The sequence below is a fragment of the Vidua chalybeata genome, chromosome 1, assembly GCF_026979565.1.
Source record: "Vidua chalybeata isolate OUT-0048 chromosome 1, bVidCha1 merged haplotype, whole genome shotgun sequence".
NCBI lineage: Eukaryota > Metazoa > Chordata > Aves > Passeriformes > Viduidae > Vidua > Vidua chalybeata.
In genome coordinates, this window is record NC_071530.1 from 57649453 (window position 1) to 57663238 (window position 13786).

At 44.8% G+C, this 13786-nt stretch overlaps 1 protein-coding gene and 1 long non-coding RNA gene across 2 annotated transcripts in view; one reads left to right on the plus strand and one right to left on the minus strand.

Annotated features, from left to right (window-relative positions):
• The window catches only part of ADCY1 (adenylate cyclase 1), a 162655-nt gene that overhangs the window by 7898 nt on the left and 140971 nt on the right, over positions 1–13786 (minus strand). Inside the window, exons 15-17 of the mRNA XM_053952726.1 lie at positions 10862–10978; positions 9591–9737; positions 9110–9208 (exon numbers count right to left, since the gene is read on the minus strand). Of these exons, the coding sequence (XP_053808701.1) occupies positions 9110–9208; positions 9591–9737; positions 10862–10978 (363 nt within the window). The remainder of the gene's footprint in view (positions 1–9109; positions 9209–9590; positions 9738–10861; positions 10979–13786) is intronic.
• On the plus strand, positions 3727–9002 carry LOC128793503 (uncharacterized). The gene is made up of 3 exons (XR_008432823.1): positions 3727–3807; positions 5204–5347; positions 6750–9002. It is a non-coding gene; the product is annotated as an uncharacterized LOC128793503 (long non-coding RNA).

Sequence of the window (13786 nt, forward strand, 5' to 3'; positions counted from 1 at the left end):
CTCTTAAGTATACAAATATCCTCAGTTAAGAGCACAATTAACCCCATCCACTGCTTTCTGTTTATGTCCAAATCCTAGTATGAAATTAGTGATTCAAAATCAGAGGCTGTGCCAGATTTTCTGTTGAACCTGGAATACTCCTGGCAGAGGGCAGACCAGAGGCGCTTGAGTGTCTTATGGTTCCTCATTGACACATATGACTCCATGGGACAGACCAGGGACTGTGTGAAGCTGGCAGTGATTGTCTGTGCATGACAGGCCAGCCAAGATTATCAGACTTCTAATATACAGGTGTATGCTGAAGAACTACTGGGAAACTGGCAAGAGGATGTGAGTAATTTCCATTCATTTGCATCACATGAACAGTAAGGAGAGATCACAGAAGAGCTGAAACCCTAAGTTAAAGTAAAAATTATTGTCTGTTTCATACGACAGACAATTTTTCTGCAATACAGAATTTTTAATAAATTCTACATACATAGAAAAAAAATCAATATTTACTCCAAGATTTAAAAGGAAGACAGAGTTCTGTACAAGATTTCTGCAGTGATTTAAAATGCATTACTATCATAAGCTCAGAACAGTATTTTCAGTACTGTACTAACTCAGCTGACCCTTCATTCAACAACTATAAAATACGAGACAAACGTTTAGATTTTGGAACACATGCTGCCAAAGTTACCCAATAACAGTTGTTTTGAGGATTATAGTTCAAAGAGCATTTATAGCAGACACAAAAGTGTCTGCCACTGCCTGTTTGCCTGTGTGCCATGGTGCCTATCCCCATTGGGCGGGAGGGCTTCTGCCCTCCTTGTCCCACCCCCTATAAAATCCCGCACCTCCCCGGTCCCAGTGCCATTTTCCGTCCACAAGGCGCTGAGACCGAGCCACGGCTTCTCCACCGCAGCTCCCCACGGCAATTAAAGCTTTCCAGCAGACTGCACGGACAGGGTGGACAATTTCTTCCCTCTTCATTTCTCACCTCGCGCCAACGGCAGAATGCGGCCAGCCCCCACCAGGGGCGCCCGAGTCGGACACTCCAGAGCTGCCTGGAACCCGGGAAAAACAACACGAAGCTGCAGGTGGCGCCCAATGTGGGGCCACGGCCAGCAGAGCTGCCAGCACAGGCGGAGAGTCACCGTGAAGCACACAGAAGCTGCACGGAGAGCCGTCGCTGCTGGCGTGGGGCTGCACCGCCCACCAGCGAGCACCGCTGCCCAGCCAAGCAAGCTGCAGTCCATGCCAGAACAGTGCTTCACGCCGGAATGAAAATGGGACCACAGACTCCCCGAAGTAAGTCAGTGACGTCTCCATCACCCCCGCGGAAAGCATGTGGTGCTTTCCCCACGTGGGAGAGGAAGTGCAACTTTTCACGGATGTGAAAACCGAAGAAAAGACGTTTCCCAGGAGCAAGGACCCTGGTAGCAGTTTTTATTTGCGGAGATTCCACTTTGGTGAGTATTTAGTGGCGGGGGGTACCCCTAATACTCCCCTTCACGTGGGTGGGCTTTGCTGCATTCCCAGGGCCAGGGGACGTGTCATGCACAATGCGAGCGGTAGCCACTGGGGTCTTTCACCTTTTTTGGGTTTTTTTCTGCTTTTCCTGCACCAAGGGTGAGGTCAGGTGGGTGAAAATAGCATGGGGACCATGCTAACCACCCAACAGAAGGAATTTTATGCCCAATTTAAAGAAATTTTATTGGTGAAGAGCCCCTATCCCAAAAGTGCTGTTAAAAATTTTGTCCGATCGCTGTGCTTTTCCTTTCCCCTGCATTTCCGCAGAGGACGCCTGCAAAAAGCAGTTCTGGGAGCGGGTGGGAGCAAAGTTAGCGGAGGGAATTGAACGTAGGGATCCCTCCGTTAAAAGTTGTTTCACCATGCTCCATTTGCTGATCTTGGAGGTTGTAAAAGCAGAGTCCACGCGGGACACAAGCCGGGAGGGGGGAAGCCATTGGACAAAAATGTTGTTCCCCCTGAACCCGTTTTCCCACCTTCCTCTCCTACCCTTTCTTCCCCTAACCCGGGTGGGAAGGGGGGAATACTCCACCACTTTAAGGCGCAGGGCACCTCCACAAATGTGTACTATGCTCCTGGCTCCCCTGAACCCCGGCATCCTTGCCTTAGCAAAATTAGCTACTTTGCTGAGGACCCCAAATCCTTTTTCCAATCTCTTTTTCCCAGTTAAAAATCCCAGTTTTGGCGCTACCTTGTGCAGTACCGTGTCTCTGAATCCCTTTCTTTGTTCCCCTGAGGAAGCCGCAGCCACGTGGTCGGTGTCCTTGTCTCCACGAAATGGAGGACGGCCGCATGTGGGGGCTTCCTCTTCCCACAATCCTTTTCTCCCCTTTGTTCTCTTTGTCCCCGCCTTTGACCCAATCCCCTCCTGCTTCCCTGTGGGCATGGGCACCTCCCACTCAAGGCATCGGGTTGCTACCCCTCCCCCTATTCCCCCTTGTATGTTCTGCCTGCCACGTCATCAGCTCCACCCTCTCCCAACAGGGAGGGCTCTGTCATCTCCACCCCGCTGTCCCAGGAAGAGGGTTACTCCCATCCTATCCCTTGAACCCCACCCCCACGTCCTCCCGCTCCTCGGATACCCAGGGGAGGAGAGGGGGGTGTGGGACCCGGTTTGTGAAATCGAGCAGTCGCTCCACACTCCAGCCTCCTACACCAGGAGAGGGGAGAACCCTACATGGGAACCTCTTCCCTATGAATCAATAAGAGAGGCCTGCAAGACTTTGCGTGATTTCGGCCAAAAAAGCCCCTTCTTTAAGGGCATTTTAAAGGCAACTGTAACATCAAAAACCATGGTGCCAGCAGACCTTAAGTGTCTGTTTAGCTGCTTGCTTCTGCCATCGGAATACAATCTGTGGGAGAGGAGGTGGAAGAAATTGGCAGCAGACCTGCTTCCCGAAATCTGAGAGGGGCCGTACAGCCTTGATTTCACGGAAGAGCCAGTCACCTTAGACCATCTTGTGGGTGAAGGGGAATGGAGTGAGGGGCAACTTCAGGCTCGGGGGATTCCAAAGGACATGTCCAGGGGAGCAGCAGAGCGTGCGTTCCTGGGCATGCCCACCAAGGATCCGATGGTACCCTACACAGCAATTAAACAATCTGTTGCTGAGCCTTTTGTAGACTTTGTAGACCGGGTCCAGGCAGCAGTCAAGAGACGTGTGGAGAGACCTGAACTCCAGGACGGACTAGTCCTAGAAGTGGCATGCATGAACGCCAATGACATGTGCGAAAGAATCATCTTAGCACTGCCGGTCTCACCACCTCCGACCCTCGACCAGATCATCGAGGAATGCAGATTGAAGCCACACTTGATGGAGGAGGCCCTGAAGAAGCACAAAGACAAGCTGGTTGCCTTGGCTGCTGCTCCTCCAAGGAACTCAGCATGGAGGCAGTTTCCATCTAAACACCAGTGCTTCCACTGTCATCAGGAGGGACATTTTCTGGCTCGCTGTCTATTTACAGGGACTACACCACCCGGGGCTGCGGGAGGAGGGAGAGGGGACAGGAACCCCACCATTTCAAAAAACTGAGGGACGAGCGTGGATTTGCCTCGCGCACTGATAAAAATGAGGCAAGTCACGGTGCCACAAGAGGAGCCGCAATGCACCACTTAGTTCCATCTGTGAGTGGCTTCCTCTCAACCACTGACATCAGGGAGCCTTATTGGCTCCGACTCACTAATTCTGTCCACTTTCGTTCCCAGGACTGGCAGTTCTTCATAGCCAATGCAGAGCTTCTATCGCACATCTGCTGCTGTGAAGCCAGGAGGAAGGAAGACCTCTTGAACTGCAGGTACCTCATTGTCGGAGACACAAAGAACACACCACTAGAAATAGAAGTTCCTCTGGTAATCTCCACCCTTAATCCCAGGCTTTTCTATCTCGTGGCACGCTGTGTCCACTCCCCTCTCTTCCTACCTAAGGGCCAAGTTATTGCACAGGCAATTCCTATTCCTCATGCTCTGTGCAATGACCTGGAAATATCAGTCTTTGTGCTGGGAAGTTGGGAGAGGAAAAACCTCTCGTATGGTGTAAACTCAAGTGCGAGGGGCGTTCCATATATCTTCAGGGGATGTTGGACACAGGGGCAGATGTGACAGTCATCCCACCACACAAGTGGCCATCACACTGGGAGCTGCAAAGCGTGGCCACGCTAGTCTTAGGACTAGGTGGGCCCCAGCCAGTGAGGCAATCCAAAAATAACATTGTCCAAATTAAGGGTCCGAATGGGCTGCTGGCCTCAATACGTCCATTCATGATCAACTGTAAATTTACTTTATGGGGGAGAGACGCCATGTCACAATAGGAAGCCAAATTGGAATTTACGGCACCCCGGCATTTTTAGGTGCGGCCACTGAGGAGCGCCCCATTCAGAAATTGACATGGCTCACAGATAATCCCATCTGGTGGAGCAGTGGCTGCTGAGTAAGCAGAAACTGCAGGCGCTCACAAAACTAGTGGAGGAGGAATTGGCAAAAGGTCACAGTGTGGAAATTAACAGCCCCTGGAACTCTCTGGTGTTTGTAATTAAAAAACCGGGGAAGGACAGGTGGCGACTCCTCCACGATTTAAGAAAAATTAATGAAGCTGTGGAAGACATGAGCTCTCTCCAACCGGGTATGCCATCTCCATCTATTCTACCCCAAAATTATAATTTGGCTGTAATTTATATCAAGGATTGTTTCTTTCAAATCCCACTCCATCCGGATGATGCTCCTCATTTTGCTTTCTCTGTTTCATCAACAGAGAAGCCCCTATGAAGTGCTACCACTGGACGGTACTACCTCAGGGGCTTAAATGTTCCCCCACTGTATGCCAGTGGTATGTCACCAGGGTTCTGTCCCCAGTGGGTGCCAAGTGGACATCCTGTATTTTCTATCATTAAATGGATGATGTGTTGATTTGTGCCCCTGACAGCGAGGTCCTACAAGTAGCTCTGGAGGACACTGTTAGGGCCTTGTTGGTGTCAGGATTGTAGCTGCAGAAGGAAAAGGTACAGTTGCTGCCACCCTGGAAGCATCTGGGCCTAGAAATTAACAACAAAACAATTAGGCCTCAACAAATTCAGATAAATGATAACCCTAAGATGCTGAATGACCTCCAGCGCCTGTGCAGTTCGTTAAATTGGATCAGGCCATGGCTGGGGTTCACCACAAGGGAACTATCTCCTCTTTTTGACTTGTTAACAGAAAGGGAAGAGGATGAGGGTTTAGGTTCCCCGATAACCCTGACCCGGGAGGCCAGAGCTGCACTCGAGAAGGTCCAGACCACCATAGCGAACAGGCAGGCCCGTCGTTGTCAACCAGGGCTGCCATTCCACTTCAGCATCCTAGGTGAGTTACCCAATTTGTACGGAATGATATTCCAGTGGGACAAGGGTCAACGGGACCCCCTCTTGATAATAGAGTGGGTGTTCCTTGGCCACAGACAGTCCAGAAGTATCACCAGGCCACAAGAGCTAATGGCGCAGCTCATAATGCGGGCCAGGGCTCGTCTGCAGGTACTAGCAGGCTTCACATGTATCCACCTCCCCATCAAAACATCCATGGGGAGGATGACCAAAGAGACTTTTGAACACCTTTTGAGACAAAATGAAAATTTGCAGTTCACTCTGGACAGCTTCTCAGGCCAAATTCAGATCGGATATCCTGGCCATCATCTGTTCAACACTGAATTCAAATTGTTACCCAAAGAATTGCAAAGTAAAAGACCACTCAGAGCCCTGACAGTGTTCACAGATGGGTCAGGGAAGTCCCACAAGTCGGGGGTGACTTGGAAAGACCCAGAGACTCAGTTGTGGGAATCTAACGTTAAGATAGTGGAAGGTTCCGCACAGGTGGCTGGGTTAGATGCTGTTGTGAGGGCTTTTGAGAAATTTGACCAACCTTTTAATCTGGTAAGAGATTTGGCATATGTAGCAGGAGCAGTGTCTAGAGCTGCAGTTTTAAAGGAGGTCCCAAATCAGGCCATCTTCGGGTTGCTCTCAAAATTAGTACACCTGGTTTCTAACCGTGAGCATCCCTTTTATGTGGTACATATGAGATCACACACGGATCTCCCAGGCTTTATTGCTGAGGGGAACCGCAGAGCAGACGCCTTGGCAGCCCCAGTACAGCTGGGAGGCCAGCTGAGTATAGTTGAGCAGGCCAGGCTGAGCCATCAGCAGTTGCATCAGAATGCCCCGGGGCTGGTATGCCAGTTTAATCTGCAGCATGACCAAGCCAGGGAAATTGTGGCCTCATGCCCCAACTGTCAGGAGGCATCTTTACCAACACTGGGAGCAGGTGTGAATTCCAGAGGTCTCCGCAGTTGTGAGGTATGGCAAATGGATGTCGCCAAAGTCCCTGAATTCGGGAAGCTCAGGAATGTCCATGTAACCATGGACACCTTCTCAGGAGCAGTCTTTGCCTCAGTCCACATAGGGTAAAGGGCCAGAGATGTAAAGGAACACCTTATACACGCTTTTGCAACCTTGGGGGTCCCAGCCACAATTAAAACTGACAATGGTCCAGCGTATACTTCAAAAGTGTTCAGCAACTTCCTACAGGAATGGGGGGTCCAACATAAAACTGGGATTCCTCACTGCCCCACTGGCCAGGCCATAATAGAGAGGACTTACCAGATGCTGAAGCAGGTCCTCTGGAAACAGCGAGGAGATGTGCGAGTGCTGTCACTGCATGAGAGGACTTGTAAAGCATTGTTTACCAAAAGTTTTCTGAACTGTTCCTTTGACAGGCCAGAACCGCCAGTCCTGAGACATTTCAAGCAACATCAGGAGCTCCAGCCAGAGGAGCGGCCTCCAGTGTTAGTGAGGGATCCGGACTCTAAAGAAATCCAAGGTCGATTCCCACTTTTGACTTGGGGATGGGGATATGCCTGTGTATCCACGCCCTCAGGAGTCAAGTGGGTCCCCAGGAGGCATGTTAAACCTTATACTCCAGGGCAGTTAGTGAGTCAGGACGATAAGGTACCTGTGGATGCAAGCAATGATCCCACCAACCAAGGGGTTGCATCCAATTGTAAGCGCCGCAAGGAGGGAAGGGACTCTACATCTCCCAAAAAACATTTTCTCTTTCCAGCTGCCTCAGTCCAGTTATGCCCCTAGTTCATATGTTTACAATAAAGTTGTTTTCCCTGTTCCCCTATCCCCGAACACCCAAAGAAGAACCAGCTCCAGCATCATCTCCAGGCCCTCTCCATCTGCAAGGTAGTCATCGCAGCCACAGCAGCAGAAGCAGCTGGGAGAAGAGGCCACCACGCGAGAAACAAATCAAAGCAACTGTCTTCTTTATGTTTTATAAAGCAGGGAGATGTTGCATCCCGGGTTGCGTTCATATTAGGGGTTCTGATATGTGTTAGTTAGCTGGTTCTGTGTACCCCCTTGTACACCCCTGCTCCCCCTGCGATGGTTCACTCCAGGCTGCCTGCCATTGGAGCTTCTCCATGTCACTCCAGTAACCACCCCCCATCCCTTCCTGCAACTTCCCTGTCAGTTACCCCATCCCCGCGTCCGCATTCACCCCAGGGCCCCAAGTCTGCCCCGTCGCGTTCCTGTTGGTCGCCATGGTCCACGTCACCACAACGGTGCCTGTCCCCATTGGCCGGGAGGGCTTCTGCCTTCCTTGTCCCTCCCGCTATAAAATCCTGCGCCTCCCCAGTCCCAGCGCCATTTTCTGTCCACGCGGCGCTGAGAGCGAGCCGCGGCTTCTCCACTGCAGCTCCGCACAGCAATTAAAGCTTTCCAGCAGACTGCACAGACAGGGTGGACAATTCCTTCCCTCTTCGTTTCTCACCTCGCGCCGATGGCAGAACGCGGCCAGCCCCCGCCCAGTGCACAGAAGGCAGAAGCGCCCGGGAATCATGGCAAGCCCCGGTCCCGCCGAAAAGAAGTGCCCGAGCCAGGCTCTCCGGAGCTGCCCGGGACCAGGAAAAATAACAGAACACCGCAGTAATGTATAGATTTCTAGGAATGATACAAAGGAAGGCATAAGCTGGAAATACTTTGCAGACCAAAAGGTTAGTTGTGTGATATACTCCAACATGATTCTAACCATTGATTTAAATGTGGTCTTGTTTTTTTTTTATTTAGCAGGGATCGTTGTTGCTAAAAAGTCCACAGGGCATCTTCTGGCTTTTTTTGCTTTTGCCTTCTAATTTTGTATTATTTCTCAATGCTAATCCATCTGCACTGATGCATTCAATATATATCTACAACATATGTACCTGCATATCAGAACAAGGGAGAAGTGTCTGGAAACTCTGGGCAGATGAGGTGAATGCATTGCTTTAATTTTCATACTATTCTTTTATAACATTTTAATGATTTAGTTTTATTAGTGTCTTTGTTAATGTGCATAGTACTCTGTATACTATACATTTAATATAATGCCTACAGGTTTTTCTGACTTTCCAGATGCTGCTTGGAAATCTAGAAAATCTCTGTTACAAGACAGTAACTTAAGATAAGAATAAGATTCCGGGGTAGTGATGAGGATACAGAAGAACGGTGACACAGACTTGAAATGGGTTTGAAATGGGTTTGACTTTTTTTATTGCTGAGTAATTAAAGCTGTAAATAGAATGCTAATGGTAGAGACAAAGAAGAGCTGATTTGGAGGGACCAGGTACAGTGCAGCACTCTACCTAGCACAAAGTTATTGTCCATGATGGGGGTTGGGAGAGGAGATTATTTTAGTTGTAGGTTACATTCAGATTTCAATATTAAAAATATATGTAAAAACTGCCTTTTAATAGTCTTCTGCTAGTTTTGCAGCAATTCACTACACCTAGAGTCTCCTTTTCCCTGCATCTTACAAGGACATCTAAGATACCACGTTTAAAACACTACCACTGATTTAGAGGCTTTTAGACACCAATTTGCAGGGAATTCAAAGCTGCAGACAATGAAATCATGAGAGAAGCCACATAAGCAAGTGTGGCTCCAGCTGTTCTTTGAATTTCAGGTTCAAAATGTTGTAACATAGTCATAAAAATTATCAATAATCTCACAGAATTAGATGTGTTTCTGATATTCCTCTGGAAATTGAAGGAAAATGGTTCCTTCGCATGAAGATTGTTATGTAAAATCTTCTTACCTTAGTTCCTGAAGTAGGTACGAGTCCCACAGCTGCCATATAAGTACTTCCAATTGTCTTGATCTTTTCGATATCCTTATAATATTCTTTGTCCATAAGCTTTGTTTAAAACATAAAACTGTTAAATATTACATAATATTTTAGACAAGAAACCATAGTTATCAGACAATATGTGCAAGTTCATTAAACCATATCATATTTGCTAAGTTGAGTCTTGCCCACTTTGAGGTCAATCAAAAAACTGCCATTAACTTCCATTTTTTATCCTCTTCCTATATAAGAGAAATCTTAGGTCAGAGTCATGTGCCTAAAAGTACAAATTTGGCACTTTAGAGAAGCCCAGTGGACACCACCTATGATTAAATAGAATGTGTAGAGTACTGTTTTATTAAACAAGATACACTGGTTTACTTCAGATAATCTCATTGATAGTTATTTAGTAGAACTGATACAGTCAAAAGACAAAGTATTTAGACCTTACCTCATCAAAATCAGCAATAATTTCATTCAACAGGCGTAAACATTCCACTCCCATGTTATTGCCATCCAATTCGATATAGAAATCATTGAAATTTGGGATGGAAGCAAACATCACTCCCACTTGTGAATATGACTGGTAATAAAGGTCCTGTAGTTCATAAGCAGATGTAATGTTTATTTTAAAAGATTAATCTAAACTAAACATCATTATTACAATACTTATTCTACTGCTAAGCAATAGCTAGGATAAAGGCCATCCGTTTTTCTAGAGAGAAAACCAGACTTCTTAAAATAATATTGAAAGATATCTTCACTCAAGACCACAATAGAAAATTAACACCTAAGGTATTAAACCAATTTAAAACAACTTAGGGTTCTTTTTCTGTTTTGACATAGAATCAGTGAGCCAAAATTTGGACAAAGTTTTAACAGTTATAGAACTTCTATTGTACAAGAAAAATAATTTCATTTACTCAATCTTGTTGTATAAGTAAAATAAGAGATGGACCAATTTTATCCTCTGGTACATAACTGGTCTCACTCCTTCAAGTCTTTCCATGTGTTGTGGAGTCCTATATAATATAATGCTGTTCTGTATGGTAATGTTTCTTCTTAAAAATTTGGAAGGCTCAAAGAAAGCAAAATCACTCTTCTGTGGTTCAAATACTTTGACCCAAACTCTCAAGAACAGTATCATGGACATTACAGCTACTCCAGTGCTGATGGTTTTCAGATGACCAGAAGGACTCTCATAAAGCCTTCCTGAACCAACTTATTTACTCACTCAGCCTGTTATGTTAATCTGTGTCTTCCTTAAGTCTGTGCAGTTCTCTGTTTTTAACTTTAAATAGATGGTTTTGGTAATGGTAGCATACTTTCCAGAACTAGAGTGGTTAATACATAAGTGTCTGGCAGTTCATACACCTCACCATTCAGAACCAAACTGAGCTCATGCAACACTGTGATAAATTCCAATATTCTACATTGATTGGAAAATGGAAAAAAGAGTGATTTACATGCAGGTACTTGGTTACATTGATGTTGAATTACAACCTTCCCTTATCCTGGAATTTATTAAAATTCTTCAGAGAAGGAGGACCATACAGCAAAAGGAATAATCTCGAACTAATTCTTGAATGTAAATTTTTACAAAGCTACTATTTTTACATGAGCAAAGCTTTTTTCCAAGCCTTTCTTGAAAACATACAGGTGTAAGGTGGCCCAAGTGACACAGGCCCATACAGCATGTATTTAAATTTTATCTTGGTTTACCATATTTCTTGGATTAGACATAAGAAAATGCTGTGCAACGTGGGCTGGCAACAGGTTGAAAAGAATTCTTTTATTATCCAGCTTGACTCTCTCCATATCATCTCTCTCTTCTTCTGCCTGTTGGAATAGAGGAAAAGAAAAACATTTCCAAAAAACAAAAACTTAGCTGAGCCTATCAAATATATTAATTAATCCTTTGGAATTAAAATTAGCAAAATGTAGAGTAGCAATGTAGATTGAGAACAGTTCTCCTGTACCCTGATTCTACATGAGGCAAAAACCCTTTAAATCATTAGTAATTCAAATAAAAGTCTCTCAGCAGTTTTCAGGGTTTGACCAGCTAAGTGTATTGGTATCTTCTGTAGTTCTCTGTTCTTTTAAATAGAAACTTGATATGTTTACAGAGTAAGCCAGAATAATCCCACTTAAATCACATTGGCCTTGGAGGCCAATTACTTCCCAGGTAGTTCAATACAGTGACAGCAGTATTTGATCATCTTTCAGACAAAAGAAGCCAGTAAGAATCTCCAGTGTTTAAAGCAAACCTGTGTACTTTACACTAAAATTGAATCAAATCTGATAAGACTATAGATTCAACAGAGAAAAAGATTTTAAAATTGAGCATCCTTAAGAATGATGTACAATTTCAAAAAATGATATAAAAATAGTTAACATTTCTGGAGATTGTTTTAATTATGCGGGTGTTTGTCATGAAAATATATATAGTTCCTTCACAACAGAAATTCTGTTATTGATATGAATGACAGCATTCAGAAAGACTGCTTAGGAGTTAACACATCTGAGGTCCCTAACCCAAGATACTGGCATCTTATTACAAATGCTTGACTCACAGAGTTAGTGTGAGTCATATAGTAGGAAACTATTTTAAAAATCAGACCCATTATTTGAAAAATATTGAATATCTAGGAATCTCGTTTGGGACTCCTAGGTTTGCAAATTCCAGACTAGTCTTTTGTAGATTCATGTGCAAAATTACTTCTCTGGAATTTGCTCCTTGTTCTTAGAGTGACTTTTGGCCTCACACTGATTTCAATTAGAAAACATTTGATCAGTATCATATTCATGTCACAGAAATCACAGCTTATGCTTTATTCTTCAATCACACACACAAATAATCTACTGTGATCTCAATTGGATTTTGTTTATCTAATTACAGTCAGTAGAAGACTGGAAAGCCAAATTCTCAGGCATTGTTGAGAAATCTCTGTCACATAAATCATTGATGAACCTGTTCTAATCTTTCTTGGTGTCCCATTTATATCTGAAATTTGGTATCCTGATCTATTATAAATCCACATAATTTCTCAGTATCCATTCCTATCTATGTACGAGAAACCAGTCACCTCTTGCTTTTGTATAGTCTAACAATATTATTTCATATGATATTTTTTTCCAGGTAGCTAAGTTTTGTTTGCCATGACAAAACTTTGGAAACAACATTTTTATTCAGGTTACACAGTCTATTTGGCCTGCAGTTTATTCTGTATTTTAAAATTTCTTTACAAGTAGAAATAATTCTGAAAGAGAACTGATTTCATAAACATAAATTCTTCAGGACTTGTTGCTTTTTTAAATAGCGGTAGGGTGGGGTGGGGTGGGATGGGGTGGGATGGGGTGGAGTGAGGTGGAGTGGAGTAGAGACACTGCAACCAGGCTCTTTCAAAACCCTTGCAGAAGAGGATACTTGGTGGTACTTTTTAGTTGATAAGCCATGCAGCTGCTAGAAGCATAGGGAGATAAAGGACGATGTCCTGCTATTGAATCAGAAGCTAAGGCAAAATTGCCCTCCTTGGACTGACATGTGTCCCCATCTCAAGGTTAGCTCAGATACTACACTGATGTCACTTGCCTCCAAGGCATGACCACCCCTCACTGAGTAATATGTATGACTAATGTCACTCAAGCTTTGCATAAATGTAAAGAAGAATTAAGAAAGGAACGAAGACTCCATCATAACTTCTGGGATTAGCTGGTAGGCTGAACCTCTCTTCTCCCCCATATGGACACCTATGGGATAAGAAGTGTACTCTATGCATGCTGAATGATTATCTCTACCAAGCTCTCACTGGGGATTACAGCTTGTCTGTACATTGCTTTGAATACATTTTTGCAGTCAGATACTATCACCAGCAATCCTAAAACCTTAAGTTCTTGCTACTGTTTTTTATTAATAAAGAGTGTTATCTGCAAACTGTCAATGTGGATTCTTCAAGGGTGCTAGCAGTCAATGGCAGTGAGTTAAGGTGTGGAGACCCATGTCTCTCTTTTGGCATGTGACCCTGAACAAATCAGTTGAACTGCACTCCGATCTAGCAGACTACTCCGTGAAGGGTCCCCATAGCCAGTGGTGCTGGCAGACTGCTTAAGCAAAAGGATCTCAGCTTTCCTGAGTCATGGTCAGACAAATCAAAAGAGTTGGAGAAAATCTTCGTTTTCACATGAAAAACCCCTAACATCATGGAAAGTCCTTGAATAATATAATGGTGATTCTGTGATTCATTGTGGGTAATAATAGAAAACCCAAATAGGGGCAAAATATGCAAACAGCAGAACAAGGGGAGTGCTCTTACTTTTTTCTTCCCTGAACTATTTGAGGCCAAGCACCTCCTAGCTAACAGAGAGAGAGGAGTGCACTCTCTCCATGTGTTCTGGGAGAAATTTGTGTTGATAATGCCCAGGTGGGGCAATGCAGTGCCCTGAAAACTAAGCTGTGTTAGCTCTGCCTGATCTAGCCCCAGAACTAGAAGCAAAACATTAATGGAATTAGTTGCTTTCTCATGCTGAAAAGCAAAGGCATATTATCTTAGACCATACAATGGGTTAATACTGCTGTATTTTTCCTGGTACCTGAGATGGAGTTTCTGCATGGACTGCACTTAAACCATGCCTAACATCCTGCTTTAC